General features: G+C 36.3%; 2 protein-coding genes and 1 pseudogene across 6 annotated transcripts in view; all 3 read left to right on the forward strand.

The window, feature by feature from the left end:
* Positions 1 to 379, forward strand: part of LOC127959938 (tumor suppressor candidate 2-like) — a 3,008-nt gene extending 2,629 nt beyond the window's left edge. For both annotated transcript variants that reach the window (XM_052559425.1, XM_052559424.1), the window contains exon 4: positions 1 to 379. This exon is cut by the window's left edge and continues 114 nt beyond it. The gene's annotated coding sequence lies outside the window, so the exon portion shown is untranslated.
* Positions 380 to 3,263: 2,884 nt separating this feature from the next.
* LOC127959001 (hyaluronidase-2) lies at positions 3,264 to 11,206 on the forward strand. Of its 4 annotated transcripts, none has more exons than XM_052558001.1 (4): positions 3,264 to 3,499; positions 5,307 to 6,272; positions 8,512 to 8,601; positions 9,062 to 11,206. In XM_052558001.1, exons 2-4 carry the CDS (start codon positions 5,331 to 5,333, stop codon positions 9,449 to 9,451), a joined length of 1,422 nt encoding a protein of 473 aa, XP_052413961.1. In that variant the 5' UTR covers positions 3,264 to 3,499; positions 5,307 to 5,330; the 3' UTR covers positions 9,452 to 11,206. The 4 variants fall into 4 exon arrangements, with proteins under 4 accessions (XP_052413961.1, XP_052413960.1, XP_052413962.1 ...); XM_052558000.1 differs by having other exon boundaries at positions 5,310 to 6,272; XM_052558002.1 differs by having other exon boundaries at positions 3,264 to 3,422.
* A 4,650-nt stretch (positions 11,207 to 15,856) lies between these two features.
* LOC127959027 (hyaluronidase-2-like) lies at positions 15,857 to 20,109 on the forward strand (annotated as a pseudogene).
* Positions 20,110 to 24,175: the final 4,066 nt, after the last annotated feature.

Raw genomic sequence — 24,175 nt, forward strand, 5'->3', positions numbered from 1 at the left:
CTTCGGTATTCTTCTGAGAGGATTCTGTTACGACAGCGAGGGTGTTCTGCCCTTCACATGGCTTTGACCAAAAACATGAATCATATTTTCTGATTTGTATTTTGGTGTTTAGACAGCAGACATACAGTGTCTTGTCTTCTGTGATGTACAGTAAGGAATGCATGTGCAATGAGAGTGTGTGAGTATGGAGCAGTGCAGGGATTGTACAGAAATCACTCGTGTTTGTTGATGTCCACCAACTGCAGTGTGTTTTTTTCGTTGTATATTATAATAGTCTGACTCTGTTTGTTGGGTTGCAACCCACATCTGCACTTTCTTCTCATTTATTGTACAGTAAATTATGAGTTGATATACTTGAATAAAGCTGTTTAGCAGATTACTCAGTAGTAATTATTTAGGGTATAAACATAAATGTTTATAGTAAAATAAAAAGACAGTCACAGTCCATTTTACATCCTTAATGTAAAGGTGAAACAATTTTTTTTAAATATATTTCAATGCATCTCTATCAGCTGATATTGGATATTTAATTGTGGTTATTTAACACTGTTAGATATTATCTTATTAGCAAATTTAAAAAATAAATAGGTTTATTTTTCAAACGGTGCATAGTGTTGTGAAAAGTGCTATTTTAGTATCACTGACATACTATTGCAGTTTTTAATCATATATCTAGATTTTATTTTTATATTTTCTGTTTTAATTTTAGTTAAAGTTTTAGTGCTTTTGCTGTGTTTTTGTCATTTGTTAAATGTCTGTATAGTTAACTAATTTAAACTAAACAAAGTAAGAAATATTAAGCTGAAATAAAAAGTTTTTTAACAGCTGGTTTATTTTATGATTTTATTTTTAAGTATTGATAATGTAGTTTTAGTTACAGTCTCAAAAATGTACAAGTTTTTAGTATTTTGTTTTAAATAAATAATGATTTTTAATTATAAACATTACGGACATTAATAATAATAATATTAATTAAAGTCATTATTAATTAATTCAATAGTATGGAATTGTCATCTATGCTATTTATCAGTTTTTGTCCCTGAGATTAAACTAGTTATGTAGTCAGAATCTCACTATTGGTGCAACACAATGTAGTTGTAATACAAAAGAAAAATATGTTTCTAATAAATTATAGTCAGTTTTTTTCTGGGTTGTGAATTGAAAATGCCGTCTCTCCCTTTTGGCTGTGGGTTCTGTAGTTCGCCTGGCATCTGGGTGTGGTGGATGGTGAAATGTCAGAGGTAAAGCAGTTTTTGGTGTTTCCTCGCTTCTTTGAAATTCACTGCTGCGAGGCTTTCACTCCCGTACAGTGGCTTGATCTCCATCCACATGAGATAGACACTTTATCAGAGCAAGCCAGGCCCTCAAAGGTAGGTTTTCACTAGAAACAGATGAAAATGACTTCACTGGGAATGTTTGTCCCACCCATGTGAATGAAACACAGGAAGCTCCAACAGGATGCCATGTCTGCACACAAACATTGACACTGATAAAGAGAGAATAAGCTAGGAGGGTTTATGTGAGAATGTGTAATGAGACATGTGTAGGTAAGAAACAGATGACACAAAATTATAATTCACTTATCGTCAAATCACCCTATTATGCTTCAAATCAAATGTATATGACAGGGCCATGAGTAACGGCCATAATTTACATATAGCTAAATTATTAATCAAATTAAAGTAGTGAGGGCTTAAAGTAAACAAGCTGATTCCAGAAAGACAGTAATATTTATTGAATAGAATAGAATATGGTTGAGTAGAATTCAATTTTGAATAGAAAATATGGTTTCATTTATGTGATTCATGTAACTGAATCGGATGAAACAAGAAATGTATGTGTTCCCTACATATTAGGCATTACTTACCAAAAAGTGCATTTTAAAATATTAGCAAATAGTTCAAAATAATTAGCCTACTTCTCAACTATTTGTACACAATGGTGAAGGAAATTCTATGTCTAATTCTAGTCGGGAAGTAAGTTAATTATTAAAAAAGAAAAAAGAATTGTGTGCATATATATATATATATATATATATATATATATATATATATATATATATATATATATATCAAAATTCTGATAAAGGTGCTGTTGACCTTTGACCCGAGGGTGTGCTATGGGAGTGTCTTAGATGGAGGTGGAGGAATGGAGGGATAATACAGGGTAGCCGCTGTCTCTGATCTCTCCTAGTGCTCGAGGATGTGAGTTTGCCATTTTTGGGAGGTGGGTGTGATGGGTGTGTGTGTGTGTCCAGTTCCTCTCATATTGTTAAAGCTTCCTGGTACTGCCTAGTTGGAAGAAATGGTGATGTAAAACCCCAAGAATGAGGAGAAAAGGAAAAGGCCCAAGGAAGGAAGTGGCCCTCTCTCTTTCATGAACAGGAACACACACATGCACTGACAGAGGCCACACATGAGTCAGCAGAATATGCAGGAACGGCGGAACAGGATCTCTGCAGGTCATTGTCAGAAAGGAACCACTTGAAAGCCGCCCAATGCTACTCTGATATCATATTCGTCGTGTGCATCCTCAAACGTCAGAAAAGTTTCAATGAATTCATACTATTATTGCACACACAGTTTTATAGACAAATCCTAATACCAGCATGGCTATATATATATATATATATATATATATATATATATATATATATATATATATATATATTGTTAACAGTGAGCATGTTCATTTGGACTTTTGTGCCTTTTTGTTTTTATTAGCCCCTCACTTTAAAAATAAATAAATAAATAACTTTATTTATTTTATTGTTTTTATTATTATTATTATTATTATTATTGTATAGTGTTTAATATTTAGGTTTGAATTAAAAAAAGTCCATGTAGAAAGCTAACGTTTATTTAATAAAAACGTTCTTTGTAGATGATTTTTTTTTTAGATTTTATTTTTATTTTTTACTGTTTTATTACTTATTAGCTAAATATTTGTAGAATATTTAATGGTTAGATTTCAATTAATGTACATGTTAATGTTGATTCAATTAAACTCTCCTTAAAAAAACATTTGTTTTGCAGTTGTGTTTTTCTTTTTTCTTCTTTTTTCTTTTTTATTTGTTATTATGTACATGATTCAAATTTTAAAGTTTAATCAACATTTAGATCTGAATGAAGATGTGCATGCATAATGTTTTTTGGACCCATATGACCACGTTATAGGCCTGTCATTTGCATAAAGGAAAACACACCCCCAGTGAGCTGGTAATGAAACCGCACCCCCTGCACAGAATCAATGAAACTTATAAAAGCGGCGCTTTGAAGTCGTTGCTATGCCGCAAAGATAAAAGCGTCTCAGATGAAGAATTTGAGAAGATTGACAGATCAGACCTCACGCGACATTAGTCCTGATCTCAAGCTGGAGGAACACTCGCGAAACTCTCTCTGTAGGAGGCGACAGGCGACGTGGTAACAGAAATTATTTACATCGCAACCACAGCATAGAGTTATTTATCTGGGAATTAATGTTATTTTTAATATCAAAGGTGAGTTGTTTCTATGACAAAGTTGTTTTGCTGCTGCATAAATGATTGGAACAGGCTGATTTAGGTTTTTAATTGTATTAAACATTCACAAAAAGTTGAATGGCACTACGCTGGTAGCTTGTACCATGGTACTACCACGATATTTTGAAGTTGCATGTAAATAATGTGGATTTCAGGACCATGGTATTTAAAGTATTGTAGTTTTACAATTTATTGCTCAGATGTTAATCTTTAATAGCGGTTATCAGGAATGTTTTATTGAAACATCATCAGACTATATAGATGGAAGAAACATACATAAATGTCTCAAATGTCAACAAAGAGTAAGTATTTTAAGCTATAAGATAATGTGGAGAGTGGAAGAATTGAAGAACATATATCTCATATAATATCTAATATCTGAGTAACAGGAGATTTAACCGAAATTTCCCATTTGCTCCTCATCTAATCCTATTACTGTATGAGATACAATTGATATCATATAGTTTTGGTAATTTTTGCTTATACTGTCCCATGGGTCAGTAAGATCAATGTCTGATCAAGTCATTCAGCCTTCAGCTGGAATATCATCATTATATCAAATTATATTATTTTTTTATTACAATTAATTATTTTCATATATAAAATATTAATTTATTTGTATAATACTTCATATAATATTAAATTCAGTAAGAGGGGGAATAACTGTAACACTGGGTTATATAATTTTATAATATTAACCAACGTGATTTCAAATAATAACTCACTTCCAGGTCATAATATCTTTGATTCATTTGTCTGGGAATGATTGTTATTTTTAATGTCAAAGGTGAGATATTTCATGAAAAAGTAATATATTTATTTTAATTTTTGAATGATTGTTGCTCTATGGATAATGTGGATGATGTTGGTTTTACAATCCCAAAACATAATAACACTTTAATTTATTATTATTATTATTATTATTATTATTATATAATTTAAGAATATTAACCAACTTTGTTTCAGATAAGAACTTACCTCCAAGTAATCTTATTACTAAGAGTTCTCCTAAATAACAGTAAAAGAGTTTTCTCTTAAAACCTATTCACAAAGCTGGAATAGAGAGAAGTCTTAAGCTAGGAGAAAGGGCGGGGTTGACCTCGTTGCTATGGATGATGTCAGCATGCTCACTAACTATGCCCACATTGATTGGCTGATAGTCTCTGTCAGAGATTTATTCATAGAAATATTTTAGAGAAAAGATAAAGTTGAAAAAATAAAAACATTGCCACATTCAAATAAAAGATTTTAAAATGCATGCTATGTGTGTGTGTTAAGCTAATTGTCAGCCTCTTACATGTATGCTTCTCATAATTAATGAATATGCATATTAACAGCGTTTTATTTAATAGAGTAGAATAATGATGGCTGATAGTTAGACATGCAAACATTAAAGAAAACCAAACTGGAAGCAAGAACAGCTGTTACTTCTTGCCCAACTGGTTAATGAAGATAAGGACATAAAGGAATATATAGAGTTGGGATAACCTTCAAAACCGAAGGTGATACCTTTATAAAAGCTCATAATTGTCTCATAATTGGTTTTAGTGACTTTGGAGTCCTCTTCACTACTCCTAATGTTTAATAGATTTAGGAGCTAGTTTCAGCACTAAAGTGCTTTGTGAAATACTTTTAGATCAAAAATGTAGGAGTCCTAATTTAAGATTTTCTTCTAAATCGGCGAGTTATGAGCAACTTTTTTATGTTTTGTGAATACAGGCCCAGATATCGAAAATATGCTCCTAATGAATTGTAAGAAACAATATGTTTTTGTGCTTTATTTCAGTAGTAGTGAAGACCTGTATTGTGAATGACTGAAGTCATGGCTATCTGGATCCAGCTTCATTGGATAATTTGGGTGTTGGTTCCACTGGCTCTGGATCATCTCGCTCTTGCTCAAGATCCGAAGCCCACCAGATGGCCTCTTTACCCTCAGAAGCCTGTGGTTCTGGTCTGGAACGCCCCAACAGAAGACTGCAGGCCTCGGCACAACATCCACCTCCAGCTCGATCAGTTTCAGATCGTGGCCTCTCCGAACCAAGACTTCACCAAGCAGAACCTCACCATGTTCTACAAAGACCGTCTGGGTCTGTATCCGCACTTTCAGGATGGAGTGCCTGTCAATGGTGGACTACCGCAGATGGCCAGCCTCACGCACCACCGAGAGAAGATGCCGGAGGGGATCGCGAAGTACATTCGCGACCCGTCTGCACGAGGCCTGGCCGTGATCGACTGGGAGGAATGGCGTCCGATTTGGATACGAAATTGGGACGCCAAAAACATTTACAAGATCCAGTCACAGCTCTTAGTGACCCAGAAAAACCCAGGCTGGACTCAAAACCAGATAAAAAAAGTAGCCCAGCAGGAGTTTGAGATGTCCAGTCGTGCATTCATGCTGAAGACGTTAATGCTTGCCAAAAGCTTGCGTCCGAACCAGCTTTGGGGCTTCTACCTCTTTCCTGACTGCTATAACCACGACTATCGTCGCAGTCTGGAGAACTACACGGGACGCTGCCCGGATGTGGAGGTGGCCAGGAACGACCAGCTGAAGTGGCTGTGGACTGAAAGCACAGCTCTGTTTCCATCCATATACATGAAGTCCGTGTTGCGTTCATCATCCTCCGGTCGCCAGTTTGTCCGAAACCGGGTGAAGGAGGCAATGAGATTGGCGTCAGTGGGAGAGGGATTGGCACGTCCTGTGTTTGTCTACAGCCGCCCTACGTATGACGATGAGCTGGAGCTGCTGACAGAGGTGGGTTTGTAGAAATGAACTTGATATGTAGTAACAAAAAACACAATTTCAGTTTATTGGCATTTTGCTAAACTCTGCCCCCACCCCTCCTAAATTACTGTTGGTAACTCAGACACGCTTTACAGAAGTTCATATAAGAATGAAAGGAAGATTCTGCTAAATTTCGGAGAAAGTGATTAACATTTATTGCATGTTATTCTTATGTAGGCTTAAATTAAATGCAACATTGTTAGTAATATTTATTAGGCAATTTTAGAGTATCTGAGGATTTAAGATTGATTTTTCCATTTCTTCTTCATTTAACCCCATTACTGATTTTTGATTGCAGAACCGCTAAAAATGGTACAGTGTTGAGTTATACTCTTAATATTATACTAATAATCTGAGTCAGTTTGAAGAACATTAAGTTAGTCATGTTAATTTTTGATTTCTGACTTTGCAGATTTAAAATATCATTGCAGATTAAAGTTAAGATGTCATCTTGTTAAATTTAAGTTTTGTTTGAGACACTAGAGAAACATCTTCATTTAATCCCAATACTCCCAAATAGGATGGAATTAAATGTTTGATTATTTGTAGCTTTTAAAATAAATTTATTTACTCTTTTATGTAGCTTTATATGCAAATTAACTAACATTAAATGAGTAATTTTACATTTATTTAGCTACATGTATTCCTATTACAATAATTACTATTCATGTAAAAACAAAATTCTATGTAAAACTACCTAATACATTTAGTATTTAAATTAATTTAAATGTAGGGGGTTTTATCGATGTTCTAAAATGTTCAGTGTTTTGTAAAACTGTATGGAAATTACATTTTACTATAGATTTAGATGTTTTAGATTATGTCTGTTGAAGTAAATTTAAAGCTATCATAAGATACATAGATCGCCATAGATCTCCATCAAAAGCTTGTGTTTTGAATGGTGAGGGTTGCTAGGGTTCCAGAGTCTTGTAACCTTTGTAAGACACGGCTTAGCAAATAGAGAATAAAATGTATGTAAATCGCTCCATTTGACTCGCAGCTAAACTTTGACTTGTAACAGAATGTGTGGAAATGAGGGTTGACCTTAAAGGACGAAATATTCCATTCAGCTGTCAGTGACTCTCCAGTCTGTTTGTTCAAAGGCCAGAGACATTTTCTGAGTGTCTGCAAATAAGTCTTCTACTGTTTATATTAGAGAAGTTCACATGCATAACTGGGTTTTTGTCTCCATAAAGATCTTCAGGTTTTATGCATCCAAAAAACAAAAACTAAATATTTAAAGCAAGATATATTCATAAAGATGTTAAGTTTATAGGAGATTTTTTTATTATTATTATTATTATTATTTATTTTTGTAATTTTGTGGTCCTTGAGGCTGGATTTGAACTCGGGACACCCGTAACACAACAGTCACATGTCCATGCACTGCCCAATAGGCTTTTTCTTTTTTTTTTTTTTTTTTAAATACTTTCTTCTATCCCAGTTCTAACTACATGATTCATCCAGAAATGTGAATCTGTGGGGTTTCATAACATTGCTGTGTTTATTCCACCATCCCAACCGACCCTGCAATTTTATTGAGGATTAAAGTGAGTTTATGTGGTCTTTGTGTGGTTTATCACAAAACTTTTCCTTACATAACCATCATCTCGGTGACCTGTTGCATGAAGCTAGCTATAAACAGGTTTAGAGTTGACAAATCCAGCGGGGGACTGGCTTCATTGCATCAGATATTTGTCATTTTGCTCACAACTAATTGGTCCAAAGTGCTGAAATGTAAGAGCATAAGATCTCTATACCACAATAAAACCTGCTCAGGAGCAGAGTAGCCCTGTAGCTTAAGTTAATGTGGTGATGAAACCTGTTCAGAACCAACCCACCTTCTTAAGCCCGAAAACTCAGAGTTTGCAAACTTACCTGGGTAAAAACCAAAACCAGCGTTGTGCTTCAGGCCTCTGCTCTTTATCTGTGTTTATGTGTGTGTGTGTGTGTGTGTGTGTGTGTGCAGGAGAACAGGAAGGGTGCTGGTCACACGTACAGTGCCACAACCGCCACACCAGCTGATTTCCTACTTTATTTCCACTGATTAAATTGCTGTTACACACTCCCCATTCAGTATGTGTGACCTTAACACACATAGCTTTCAAAATTATCTAAATAAACGAATAAACTGTTTGTTTTCGATGAAAATTTGTTTAAAAAAACAATCAAGAACCAATCACTGATTCCTTTATTTATGTCTGTGCAGATGGATTTGGTGTCCACCGTTGGAGAAAGTGTGGCTCTGGGTGCAGCTGGTATCATTTTCTGGGGTAATGCTGCTTATGCCAGCAGCAATGTAAGCATTCACACATCACATTATATCAGAAATAGTGCTTGTTAAGGGGTTTCTACTGATCCGAGTTCTAATAATAATAATTATTGGTTCCTCTATTGATCAGATTAACCGTATAAACATCTAAGTAATATTTCAAGACTGAAGCGACTTCGATTTACTTGATTATCCGTACATATTGCACTGTAATATGTTATAAAAACCACAAAGCTTTGATACAAAAACTATGCATTTAAATATCATCGTACTAAGAATGATTCTGTTTTTGGTAGATATTAAAGGGATTCTCCACCCCAAAATGAACATTTTGTCATGAATCACGTCATTCAGTGCCTTTAACCGTAACGTTATGAAGCGACGAGAATACTGTTTGTACGCATACGCAACAGTCACAAGCCTCCCGTTTTTCATCCAAAAATATCTTCAATTGTGTTTCCTTCTCTTTATCTGGTTCATCATTCAGGCCACTTGTTCCAGTCTGAACCAGTACTTGCGGGGTCCACTGGGCCGTTACCTCCTGAACGTCTCCACAGCAGCCGAGCAGTGCAGTCGCTTCCTGTGCAGTTCCCACGGCCGCTGTCTGCGCAGACAACCCAACACGGACACGTATCTGCATCTTGACTCACAGACGCACACGATAGTAGGTGAGGGGAGTGAACTGCGCGTGAAGGGAGATGCGAGTGAGGAAGAGCAGCGGCGGATGAGTGGAGACTTCCAGTGCCAGTGTTTCAGTGGGTTTCAGGGCGAGAGGTGTGACCTCGAGGACCCTCTTCAGCAGCGAGGAGACGGACATGCATTGAAAGCATTATGGATTTACCTTCTCACTCCATTGCTGCTGCATTTACTGACCTGAGCATACGCCGTAGACACTTGAACTTTGCTTATGAAATGCTTGGCTGTCAGTGCGCTCCAAGTGCTGTTGTGAAAAGGTCCTTCGCTTTCATGAAGTCATGTGGGTGAGCTTGAAATCGAAATTTACACAGGAAACTCAGAGTTCCTTGGAGTTTAAATAAGCACTTTTGTTTGTTGTCACACGTTACTCACACAACAGTTGAGCCAGATGTAGGATATTGTGCAACTGGAAAATCTAATGAAGATTTATGACTAACTGAGGAGTGGATTCATTCAGAAGAAGTCTTAGCTTGAGTTACTATTAAAACAGTTTAAACTGGTGCACAATTACGTTTTGAGTGGCTGTCTTGGTTTGAGTGTAGATTTGACTATAAAGCTGTAGGTTATCTAACACTACAGTGTAGGGTGCAAACGTCATACAGTATGTAGTTAAGCAAGTACACATGTTTTGTTTGAATAGGATTCTGAGCCTTAAAGGAACAGTTCAGCCTAAAATGAAAATTGTCATTTTTTACTCAATATTACATAGTTTATATTTAAGTCTTTTCCTAAATGCCTTCAGAAGACTTGTAATATAGTACATGAGCTGTGTGAACCACTTTTAATAGTTAAAGAAATAGCTCACACACAAAAAAAACAACTGGCTGAAAATGCGCCTACTGTTAGCCCATCCAAGATGTAGATGAGTTGGTTTCTTCATCAGAGCAGATTTGGACAAATGTAACATTACATCACTTGCTCACCAGTGGATCCTCTGAAGTGAATGGGTGCCGTCAGAATGAGAGTCCAAACAGCTGATAAAAACATCACAATAATCCACAAGTAATCCACACTACTCCAGTCCATCAGTTAACATCTTGTGAAGCCAAAAGCTGCATGTTTGTATGGTGTTTTAACTTTGAACCATGCTTTTTTTCATCTATGCATATTTCTCTCCTGATTCAGGACTCGTATTTTAGCCAAAGTTCCAATAAATCCATCAAAATTTATTTTTATCACAAACTAACTTGGTTAAAGGTTGTTGATTATTTATACTACTTGTTAATAATAGTTTTTGTCAGCTGTTTGGACTCTCATTCTGACGGCACCCATCCATTGATGCATAAGTGATCTAATGATAATTTTCTTAAAATCTATTCTGGTGAGGAAACTAACTCAACACATCTTGGATGGCCTGAGGGCGAGTACATTTAAAGCAATTTTTCATTTTGGGGTGAATTATTCCTTTTAAATGAGACTACTAGTGATGGAAATGTGGATGCATGTCATGTAATGTTGCTTATGCTGGCTGACCTGAGTTTGAATCTGCCTTCTGTGTCACTTCCTGATCACAATCCCTGTTTCCCATCCTGTCCTGCTCTATAAAGACAAACACCCCTAAATAAATAACTAAAGAAGATACTACTAAAGAACTGACGTTATTTATATCCTGTTATTTAAAAAGTCTTTGGTAACTTTGTACTATATCATTTTTATTACTGTTTCATGGACTAATTAACTGTTGCTAAATCAGTGTATATTTTAATGCACATTTTTTGCTTCGTTCAGCATCTCTGTCAGTGTTGTAATCGTTATGTTATGAGAATTATGAGACAGCGCTTATATTCATATGTGAAAAGGCACTGGACTGTGAGAGAAGCATATGCATTATATCTTTAAATTGGCAATTAGTTGTGACTTTTGTAGATTTTTTTTAAATTGTGATGCATAGAGAAACCATTTTATATTGCATTTGATAAAAAAAATTGACTGGTAATTTTGTCCATTCATTTTATTCATTCATTTTTGTTAAATTCATTTCACGTTTGTTGTCTCAAACTGATTTTGTCCAGTAACCATTCAGTGTTTCTCAGTTACTGTATGTTTTTCTGAGGAAAAAAGAACTCACTAAATGGAAGGAGACGTATGAGACAACAAACCTTGGATCTGCTCGGCACAAGGACCAGCCCAAATTACAGGGTTTACAGACCAAGGGAGTTATATTTGTTGCTTTCAACTATCTGAGCTTTTACTCAAAATAGAATCGGAAGCAATATGAAATATGGTGGGTCTTGTTAATCTTTAATCACTTTAGAAATGACATGCAGCTGCAGTGTTTTATGGTGTTACCCACAATTGTAACTTTCTGTTCCTTGTTTGATAATTTGAGCTATTTGCATCTATAAAGGATGTTTTCTGACTATCAAGATAAGAAATCTGAAAATTGCTTCCTTGTTTTCGAGAATTAACATCATCATTTTGAAATGTTGTTATCCACATGACCATAAATGACAAGCCATCTACATCATCTCGACATTCAGAGCAGTTTTTCAATAAAAAGATTCGATAGGTTGTACTATTGTACAGTAATAATTTAATATAGGCCTATAACATGGCACTAAATGATTACCATATTGGTATGGCATGGCAATTACAATGATATTTCAAATATATTACCAAACATGTGCAAAAATATGATATTGCTGTGGTCTAGTAAGTGGTGCTTTTAAGGGAGCATTTTGTTGAGTCTTATCATATAAAAAACATTCAATTTGTATTAGATTTATGTGATGAATGACATAGAAAGCACACAGGGGCGGATCTACCGGGGTGGCATAGGGTGGCAAATGCCACCCTAAAAGAAAGCCTTGCCACCCCTGCTGCCACCCCAGTTGGCAGCAACGAATTAAAGGTTATGGCCAATTTGAACATTTACAAGCGCGAATCTTTCGTGATTAGTGATCCCGCTCCGAACTCCCAAACTGACTCAAATGATTCGCGAACCTGCTCCGAACTCTCGAATTGATTCAAATGATCCGCGAAGCCGCTCCGAACTCTCGAACTGATTCAAATGATTCGCGAACCCGCTCCGAACTCCAAAACTGACTCAAATGATTCGCGACCCCGCTACGAACTCCCGAACTGATTCAAATGATTCGCGATCCCCAAACTGACTCAAAAGATTCGTGAAGCCGCTTTGAACTCCCAAATTGACTCAAATGATTCGCGATCCCCAAACTGACACAAATGATTCGTGAACCCGCTTTGAACTCCCAAATTGACTCAAATGATTCGCTATCCCCATAACTGACTCAAATGATTCGCGATCCCACTACGAACTCCCGAACTGATTCAAATGATTCGCTATCCCCATAACTGACTCAAATGATTCGCGATCCCTATCCCGAACTCCCGAACTGATTCAAATGATTCGCGATCCCCATAACTGACTCAAATGATTCGCGATCCCACTACGAACTCCCGAACTGACTCAAATGATTCGCGACCCCGCTACGAACTCCCGAACTAATTCAAATGATTCGCTATCCCCAAACTGACTCAAATGATTCGTGAACCCGCTTTGAACTCCCAAATTGACTCAAATGATTCGCGGTCCCCATAACTGACTCAAATGATTCGCGATCCCACTACGAACTCCCGAACTGATTCAAATGATTCGCGATCCCCATAACTGACTCAAATGATTCGCGATCCCGCTCCGAACTCCCGAATTGATTCAAATGATTTGCAATCCCCAAACTGACTCAAATGATTTGCAAACCCGCTTTGAACTCCCGAATTGACTCAAATGGTTTGTGATCCCCGAACTGACTCAAATGATTCGCGATCCCCATAACTGACTCAAATGATTCGCGATTCCCATAACTGACTCAAATGATTCGCGATCCCCATAACTGACTCAAATGATTCGCGATCCCGCTCCGAACTCCCAAACTGACTCAAATGATTCGCGATCCCCATAACTGACTCAAATGATTCGCGATCCCGCTACGAACTCCCGAACTGATTCAAATGATTTGCAATCCCCAAACTGACTCAAATGATTCGCGAATCCGCTTTGAACTCCCAAACTGATTCAAATGATTTGCGATCCCCAATAATTTACAAGTATTAATATACCGTAATATTTTTGTTGTTGTTGTTGTTGCTATAAACAGTGGCGCCCCCAGAAAATTTTAACAGGGGTGGCCAAATGAGGCCACAGTAGAATTTTGGGGTGGCACATTAAAATAAAGAAAAAGAAAATAAGGGTTTGCAATATAGACAAAAAGTTATATCTCTGTGAGTTCTAGGATTTTATCGATAACGATAATTAGACTATTTTGTCGAGTGTTATTGTGCTGATATCTTATTTTTAATTGTGCTGACATCTGATTTTTTATTTTATTTTTACCTTTACACCATTGTTTCTAAAAGTGTGCACCATCTTTTAGGTCAAATACTTGCATTTGGGCTTTTACCAAGCAAATGCAATCATTATCAACAAAATTGATCTTTGCAATGCAGATAAAACAGAAGCTGCATCTGAAGTGCCATTTAGATGTTTTACACAGTGTTTAATGCAGCTCCGTGGAACATGGAATACTTTAACCTGCAGTTACAAATGAATAAATAATGTTTTGATATTTTAAAGATAAAACATTGAAAACTGATGTTTGAAATTATTAAAAAAAATGAAAAGGTTCCATAAGATGTGAAATTAAAACCGCCAATAGGTGGCAGCGAGTCACTGTTAATAAGTGAGTCACTGCGATTGAACCGAATCATTTAAACGGTTGATTCATTCAGGAACGAAACACTTTAATGTTGCTCAGAGACGCAAAACTGTGGCTGCAGCATGTGCTGCACTTTTTTTTTTCACTTCTTAAACTATTGTGAATTTACATTCTGCATTTAAATTAATAGTACCCAGTGCCCACTGCAAATAATCCTAGGGGTGGCCAGAGTTTATACGGCCACCCCTGGCCACCCCTTGGGGGCGCCCCTGGCTATAAAAACAGACTCAAGCCATCAATAGCCTTTAAAATGGCTTAAAATGCATTATATAAAAAAATAATGAGGCAATAATGATTGGTTAATAATAACATTGTTAAAATACATAATGTAGGCAAATACAAAATAAACAATTTATGTACATGTTATTACAAATGCCATGTGATTGCTGCTGTTACACTTACAGGACAATCAAATCCTTGTTTAGGCTACTGACCAAACATTTAATTCATATTCAGTTAATCTTTCATTTTTGGACACCTTTTTGCTATAGATGACACCGGCTTTATAATTTCTTCAACAAAAAACGTGCATATCACAACCCTTACAAAAATAAACCATGGTTTTATCAGTAAAACTGCTTAGTTTCCTTTTGCATGATTTCTGAATGCTGGAGACTATAAAATAAATTAGAGTCATAATAAAGTTATAGCCACAGGTAAATGTCGAGAGCTACAATTGTGATTTGTAAATAATACAATTTATTCATTTAGTTTTTTATTTGATTAAAGTTCTATTTTCACCCCTAGGTGTTTTTTTCAATCATCATATTTGAGGAAGTGGGGCACAACAATAAATCCTGCTTATGGGAACACTTAAGGTGTTGTTATACACGTCTCTGGGAATGTATGCTCTACTACACACACTCACACACACACACACACACACACACACACACACACACACACACTGTAGCTCTTGACTGGTTGAGTTAGATGGTGATTAACACTAAACAGTAGAAAATCAGTTGAGTCTCCCCAGCTGGAAATGGCTGTTAAAATCTTGTGTTTCTTATAATAAATTGACATATTGATAACACTGAACCTTTTATAATGCTCTTAATTACATGTCGATTCATACTGTATGCATTAGTGAGTGTGGTGGTGCTTATGGGGTATGGTCACTTATTCCTTATATGTTTGTAATGTTTGTTATAACTGTTTCAAATGCAAGACATTGATTGCATGAGATTAAGTTTGTAAATGATAGCCTGTGTCCGACTCCTTTTGTAGTGTGCACATATATTTATCATCAAACTGATAACTGTGTCTAAATTCAGTATAAATACGTCTGCCATATGTTGCCACCCCTCAAAAATTCCTGCCCCCTTCTCGCCAAATAAACAAAACAAAAGTATCTAGATATCATTTTGTAGTTTTGTACTTTTTTAATGTATAAACTGGGCCAATCTGATACACTACTAATAGTACCACTGTCTACATTCTCGGTGTTTGTAGGTTTTGTTGCGTCAAGTCACAGTTCCTCTTTTTAACACATCCGAAATATAAACATACTGTAAATAGTATTTCACAATAATTGTTCTAATAATAATAATAAACATCTAAACTTATTTCGTCACATCTTGACAATGTAATGTGTGTATTTAAATTCACGTTTTGTGTAAAAATCAACTAACATAAAAGTACCGTTGTAATACACTTCCCTTAGAAAAAGTACTGAAAGTAATACTTAGGTATACTTTTAAATCATGGTTCTACAATACATGTAAAAAGGTGGAGGTAAAAGTGAACTTTTCGATACTTATGTGTTTATTTGGATATGTAATATTCATATATCATGACATTAATATGATACTCTCAAATACTTCAAAGGATATTATGAACATTCCATCATGATTGTGGTAATGTCCAAAAATGTTAAATAATAATGTTAATCATTTTCCCCAACTTTGTAAGTATATTTCTACCTGCCTCTGTTTCCCAGTGAAAAATCATGTAGATTATAAAGTCACGTTTCAGGGGAAAGGTCTACACACCACACACACACTTAATGTAGTGCTTCCTGAAGTGGATGATTATTATGGATAATGAGTTGTTCGGGATAAAGTATACCTTTGTTCAAAAAAAATTACCTCTCATCATTGAAATTACCTTTTGAAATTAGACTGTAGCTCGGCTTCATTTCCATTTAAATTGCCTCTGCTCTTGTGACATCACATGTGGATCTGGATGCTAAACGCTCTGCGTTCCCGTCGTTGCAGGTCCAACATGTCAACTTTTCCAAGGATGGACGGGCTTGGGCATGGGTTGTGTCCTCTGGTGGTCTTTTTGCATCTGTTGTGGGCCATCCATCCTCTCTTTTCACCCATCTCCCTTTTTTTTCCATATAGAACCAGCCAACAGAGCGATGCATGTCTCTATTTGGGTTCGAGCTGGATTTGAGCATCTTTGACATCATGCACAACTGTGACCAGGCCTTCCTGGGAGACAACATCATCTCGGACAAGTTGGAAGAGTATCCTTACTATTATATTGGCAGTGAATCAGTGTATGGAGGTGTTCCTCAAAACGCCAGCCTGGACCGGCACCTCTGGACTGACATCAAAGATTTGGGATTTCACAGGCTTGCTGTCATCGACTGGGAAAATTGAAGGCCGCTGTGGAAATGTGACAATAAGGAAGTCTACTGGAATGGCTTCAGGGCTTTAGTGAAAGCCAAACATCCTATTTGAAAGCCAGATCAGATAAAAAAGGAAGCGGTGAGGGGTTAATTCAAGGACACTTAACAGGCCTTCATGGAGGAGACATTAAAACTGGGCCATAGAGAGCGTCCTGGAGGGTTATGGGGGTTTTATGGCTTCCCCCTGCTGCTATAATTATCAGTACAAGAAGAACGAGACGTATATAGGTGAGTGTCCTGCTCTGGAGATGAAAAGGGCTGTACCCTGATATCTATCTGGATCTCGGGCTTCTCGGGATATCTTGCTTCAGATCCTGGAGGCCATGAGGGTGAAGGAACAGACCACCCATCAGCCTCCATCTGTCTTTACCTACGCCAGGATCGTCTACACCTACTCCATGGAGTTTCTCTCACAGGTGAGTGCAGAGTAAAGGCCCATTCAGTTTGTTACTTGTTTTACTGTATATCTGTTTAACAAAGAGTTATAGACCTTAGTCAGGGTAGCGCCTGGGTTATTATAGTTAACTGAAACTGAAACTGATATAAAAATGTAAATCATAAAAAAAAAGGTGTTACTTGGAATAAAATTTACATAAATTTTTTGGTTTCCAAGGCAACATTTCTCAATTTAATGTAGTTTAATTTGATGTATTAAATAACTTAAACTTAAATAAAAAGTAACATTTATAATACATAAATAATTGAATATATTAAAAGAAGAAATTATATACAGAAAATACTTAAAATGACAAAAACACACCATAAAATCATTAAAACGTAAAAAATATATATAAATATATAATATATATATATATTAAATTAAAAAGTTATAATAGTAGAAAAGATATATGAAATATGTGAAAATATGCTAATTTTGACTGGAATGAAAATTAGTCTTAAATTCAGTATTTCGTCTAACCTGACTATCTAAGGTCGTACATATTTTGATATTCAAGTGATTATTGTCATGTTTATTGATTATGATCTACCTGGCAATAAAAAAGACCAATAAGGAGAACTGTATCAATAACTAAATGATATTGTTCTGTTTATTATAAGCACGTGTGCAGTTTGTTCACACGCTGCTTTAAATGCTTATGCTTTAGAAACTCTGAATTCTGATTGGGTTAAATTAAAGGTTTAAAATATGTGATTTAACAAAAAAGGTTTGTGTCACTCATATGTGTATTCAGGAGGACTTGGTGCACACTATCGGTGAGAGCTGCTGGTGTCGTGCTGTGGGGAGATGGAAACTACTCTCAAACAAAGGTTGGAGCGATGTTGATTATTACACAAATGCACTCATACACTTCTGATAATTGTATATTAGTGGATGGCTAGAAAGCTGGAGTGCATTATGCATTGACAAGCTGTTTTAAAATGACTCCTAGGGAAACTGGCGTCACACTAGAATCTTTGCATCAAGTCATTCTCAGGTGAACATGAACAGAACTGGGTAAACAAGCACATATCTTTTTACTGTATGCTAAATAATTCTAGTTCAGTCAACTCTAACCTCCAAGTTCACTTAGCTTGACCAATAAAGGATTTAATTGTCAGAGATTCATGTCCTTTAAAAAAATATAAAACCGGAAATAAAATAAAATGCAAATATATGATGAATAGGGGTGGTGAAAAAAATCGATTATTGATTAATCGCGAGTATGTTATGGACGAGTATGAATCGATTATTACATTTTCAAAAATCGATTTTTTTTTTTTTTTTTTTTTTTTTTTTTTGGAAAAAAAATTATACCGGGAGTTGAACGTCACGAACGCGCCCAGTTCCAGTTAGCAAGCAGCCAGAACAGGTGTGTAAAATGGAAAAACCAGGAGCTAGCAACCAACCGAACCACCCAGCTCCATCTGGGCTCAAAGCAAGCGTGTGGATTTATTTTGGTTTTCATGGCAGGAGCTCTAACCCTCTTGGCGCCATGGTCGAGTTTACTCGACAAGATGCGGCACTGAATAAAACGGCCGATTTTGTCAAATAGGGTGTCAAATTTCACGCGACCTCCCCTGCACCAGATAGCAGACATGTAATACTTAATCTCTGACTCAAAAAAACGTAATGCTCCTTAACAAAATCTTCGAGAGCGCATTGAATCAGTGCGAAAAAAAAGCGGAGCTAGTGTGAGAGTGAGCCATTTTATCTGACCAATGTTGTCAACGTCAGCGAGTATTGGCATTAGATTATTATTATTATCATTATTATTTTTATTATTATCTAATGGCATCAATAAAGCTTCAATAAACCCGCAATGAAGTGTTGGGACTTCTATTCGCGGACACTGATTCTGAAGGGGAATATCTGTATCCAGAAGATGATATTGAAAGTGAAAGTACACCAAGCACAAACGGTGAATCCTTTGCCCAATGTAAATGGTCCTTTGCCAAATGTCAGAGGTGTGAACAATGTTTGCAGGGGTCGGAGTGTTCATTGCGAAATTAGCAGGCGTGTTAGTGTTGCGGGGACCAAGCGGGAGATTTTTACCGCGCTAGACATGTATATTTGTCTTCTGACCGCACCTCTCCGCAATCGCGGTGACAGTATTGTAGTGGAGACTTTGTCTAATGCCTCTGGGTATGTTAGACGAGGTCGAAGTATTCATAGGACAGTTAGGAGGCAAGGTGGGGAGTCGCAATGACCCAGACAGTAGTCCGAGCTGTGCACACTCGGCGCGTGCGCGAGGCAGATCTGGCCGCGCTGCTCACAGCAGAAGCAGAGGCGATGTGACACGGGGCATAGATTTTGAACTAAAAAGGTCTTGTCTACTTGTGTTTGTGTGTCATATGAATAATATATATGTGCCCCATACATGGAATCAGAGTGCCTGCTGCATGTAGTAAACTGAAAATCCCAACCGCTACATGCATTCGGTTTTTTTCTACCATTTATTAGTAATGATTTACACAGTTTGTTTACTACTTACTGTTGTGAAATGGAAAATCAATAATCGTTAATCGAGAATCGTTAATAATCGAAAATCGACTGTAATCGAATCGGGACTTAAATAATCGTAATCGAATCGAATCGGGAAATCAGACAGATTAACCACCCCTAATGATGAATGACTTCAACTTCAACAGAAAGAAGGCATGTGTAGTGGTTCTGGACATCCTGGACGACATGCTTGACTACTACATTGTGTTAACGTGACAGAGGCGGTGTTTTTCTGCAGCCAGACCGTGTGCTCGTCCAAGGGCCGGTGTCTCAGGAGACACCCGAGCGGCATGGACTACCTGCATCTGGACCAAGCTGAATGGTCCATCGTTCCCAGAAGGAAGCTGTCTGAGCCTGTTAGCAGGGATCCATCTTATGTAGCCCACGGGAGGTTCAGCACAGTTGAAGGGGAAACAAGTAGATTCACAGCCAGCTTTAGGTTCCAGTGTTTCCTGGGCTGGGAAGGAGAACAGCTTCAGAAACCAGGGCCTGTAGAGTGTTTACATGACAGAAATGACTAGAAGACTGTTGGGGTTAAAGCTCAGGGCACTGAACACATTACCATTGTGGACTTGACGTGATTGTGCCTTTAACAACTGTACTTGTTTTGAAGTCATTTTAGATAAATGTGTACTAAATTATTGTTTCCATGCTTGCTAGGCTAGCTAGACTTAAAAAAAAAATATATATATATACCTATATATAAAAAATAAAGATGCAGTTTTATTTTGATTGTTTGTTTATATTAAACATACGCAAAACCCTGAGAATGCAAATATTATTAATTAAATGTATTCATTAAAAAGCATAAAAAATTAAATAATTGAAATCTCAAGGAATATATGGAATAAACTATTCTGACGAATTGTTAATTAACAGGTCTACCTTTTTTCCTGTTTTCCATTATGATTGAATTTTTATACAGTTTTCTGCATTCAAAATGGCTGTTATACAGTTATGCATGATTTAGTTTACTGTAAAATACTCAAACAGAAAAGGCTGCGAAACTAGTGCTAAAATCAGGTTTTATTTTTGGGTTTTAGCCAATGGTTATATGTAAACTAAATGCCACACACAGCCACTTTGTTGCCTTTAACACCTTTCACATGCAAGCATCTTTCTGATCGGCTTTATCTGATACCATCTTTGTAGTGTAAAAGTGGATAGATGAATAAATGCATGCACGAAACAAAACCACAATTTAGTATGAAAATAAATTTAAAAAGATAATTTAGAATCCAAATATACTGCAATAACAACATCATTTTGTATGCAGAACTTTCAAGAAATGTAAATCAAAGAAAGTTATAATAAAGTTAATCAAGCTGAGAAAATAAAGTTCTGTTGCTTTTATTCCATGCCTGTTGGATTTTACATCATGTAAAAGCTACAATACTCTTCTAAATTTTTACAAAACCAACGTTTAGCATATATATGCTTTTTAAGTCTTTTTAGCATTTAAAATACACCGTCTTTCCAGAGAAAACAAACAACGCATGTTACATATGCAGATTTTGTCCAATAAAACTATATCAAGATTTAGCATGCCCCGCCCACTAATACCACCTGACCTGGCTAGCAAATCAGAGTTCAGGGATTATTAAATGAGATGAGGCCTTCGATTTATACCGCCCAAGCTGTTTTGTTCCAATAGTACAAAGAAATACATCAGCTAAGGGAAGAACTCTTAATAACTGAAGAAAACTGAGGAATAATTAAAAATTTGTGGAACATCAATACCTCCTTGTATGAAGGTAAGCTGTCAGTTTGTTGCTGTTTAGCCTTGTCACTGTTTAAGCGAAAAGCAACACAAACGGTCTGAAATCACTCTGTAGGGCCACTAGATGACAGCAGAAGCACACTGTCAAGTGAACTAAGATGACTAATAACATCCAGTTCAAAACGCTTTGTGTAATATGTAGAGATGCCAAACATTAAAGACTTTACTACTATTGTATGGGCTAAAAACACTCGGGTAACTCAATGAAACTTAGCATAAATCATGCTAGCTTTGATCAGATGTGGATGTGTTTGTTTGCTAAGGTGTTTATTTTTGGTCGTTGGTATGCTTTGCTGTTTTTTTTTTTGGCATAACTGTCAAAGATTGTCTTTAGAAATGGCTTTATTTTGTGTAATTCTTCGATTTGTTCAGTGGTAATCGTTGGGCTCATTATGCATATGTACTGTGGATATTCCTGTTGCTCACACTGTTGACAATTCCACTGAAATCATGATTCAATTCCAGTGTTTTAGACATGTCAGTTATAAATGCATTTCTCTTACAAAATGTATTGTTGGGAGACCATGATACAGTGATGGTAGTGGATGGTAAAACTATGATACTTTATGGTACTGAACAACATGGTAACTTAAATGCTACCCCAAGGCACTACAATAGTTCATGTCCTAAATACTATGGTACTGCCAAGGTATTTTAATTCTTGTAAGTGTTGTGAACAGACTTGAATAAAGAGAGTGTAAAGAAAAGGAAATCTTTGCAATCATAGATGTAATCTCCTCATCGTTATTGCATCTTAGAGAAAATGGAAATCATTTAAATCTGTTTGGGTTTGACCTCAGAGACCTAGCACACTAGGTATTTTCCTGTTGAAATAGGTTAGCAATTTGAACAACATAATTGAATTTCTATAATTTGGTGTCCAAATCTAAGTAAACTGGATGTAACAAGTAACTAAATGTAAAAGTTGATCTGGTAATTGGAAAGAAGCTCCAAATTCATCAACCACTAATCAAAATCGTTTTGAAAAAGATTTTTATGGCATTTTTTTTTATATTTGGTGCATAGAGACATCCAAAACTTTCCAATGTAAAAAACAAACAAACATATATATATATATATATATATATATATATATATATATATATATATATATATATATATATATTAGAGCTGAAACAACGAATCGATTTAATCGATTAAAATCGATTATTAAAATAGTTGTCAACTAATTTAGTAATCGATTCGTCGCTAAATAAATTTTATTTGCCATAAGCGGCTCATTTCGTGCATATTTCAAATCTGCGGTGACCAAAGTGTGGCAGTAATGAGCCACCGGAGGTTTTACTCAGCCAGTACAGCAGGTGAAGTAGCGAATAGCCAATAGCTGGCCTCGTTTTATGTCACGTGCTTCCCGAACAGCGTCTCTGCAGCATTCAGCGGGAAGTGGGAGTACTTTACTTTGAGCCTTCAAAATGAAGAGTAACCTGTAAACTCTGCACTACTGAACTGTTTAAGTGGCCGTTCACATATCGTGTCTTTTGCGTGCTCAAGTTCGTTATTTCCCATGTAGGCGCGCAGTATGCACTCTCATAATGGAAGCGACGCGGTCGCGACACGCACGCGGTGCGATGCGCCCGTTTTTCCAGGCGCGTCCACACCGCATCCATTTATCCTTTGCTGAAATTTCCGGGTCTTCATGGAGAGAGCACGTCATGGTTGCTTAGCAAAGGCAGACGCCTCAGGGGCGCTTCTGCCCGAGCGCTTTGGAAAGAAAGAGAAAGCGGCGGGACTTGCGTTTTCCACGCGTTTTTAGGTGCGATGTGTGAACGGCCCCTAAGAATTTTATTTGTGCAGATTCTCCAGTACAAGGTTGTTTGCAAATGTTTAGTCGTAAAAGCTGATAACATTGCTTTTTAACAGTTAACATTTAAAGCTTTAAAACATGTTATGTGATCAGTTTGTCGTTTACCAGTTCATAATTCAGACTTGCAGCCTAATTATGACTGAATGAGAGAGGTAAATGTTTGAGTATATTTAAAATGCACTTCTTTTCTAAGTATTCACTGCTCTTTTTCACACAGCAGGTTTTTTGTGTGTGTCCCAGTTTTTTTTTTTCTGGACAACCTTCTGATGGATTTTACTTTAAATTGTGAGTTCCATTCAGGTTTCATGCCATTGGCACTTTTTTTTCGAAGGATTGTTTACAATTTCACAGCATAAGCTATAAAGCTTTTTCCCAGTAAATAATAAAATACAATGCACTGCAATTTTATTCTGTTTTATCCTTATACTTCTTGAAAATATGTTCTCAAAGATTCCTTATGCTTTGTTTGGGATGTTAAACTACTTTAGGAGCTCTAAGGACTGCCATGGTGAAAACAATATTTGAAATCTCCTTGTGAATTTTGCTAGAGTATGGGTCAGTGTTTTGATTGCAGAAGAGTTCGACAAAGGATTACTAACATAATAAAACAACTCAAGGTATATTTTTGATGAGGATATGAGAATGCAAAATGGTTAAAATCTCTTAAAAATCTATGCTGAATGATAAAGACCCTTTATTAATAATTTACTTGGGGAAAAAATGGAAAAAACTAAAATATAAGTACATAAACCGATTAATCGATTAATCGTAAAAATAATCGACAGATTAATCGATTATCAAAATAATCGTTAGTTGCAGCCCTAATATATATATATATATAATAAATAATAATAATACAAAAAGATTTAACTATTTCAGTCTTTTTGTTTGTCATTTCTTTGTAATTATTTGTGAAATTTGCCAGCAGTTTCTGAGTGAATTTCTATTAGTGTGCATTTAAATAATTGTTTAAATATATTAA

This window comes from Carassius gibelio, chromosome B6 (assembly GCF_023724105.1).
Source record: "Carassius gibelio isolate Cgi1373 ecotype wild population from Czech Republic chromosome B6, carGib1.2-hapl.c, whole genome shotgun sequence".
Classification (NCBI taxonomy): Eukaryota; Metazoa; Chordata; class Actinopteri; order Cypriniformes; family Cyprinidae; genus Carassius; species Carassius gibelio.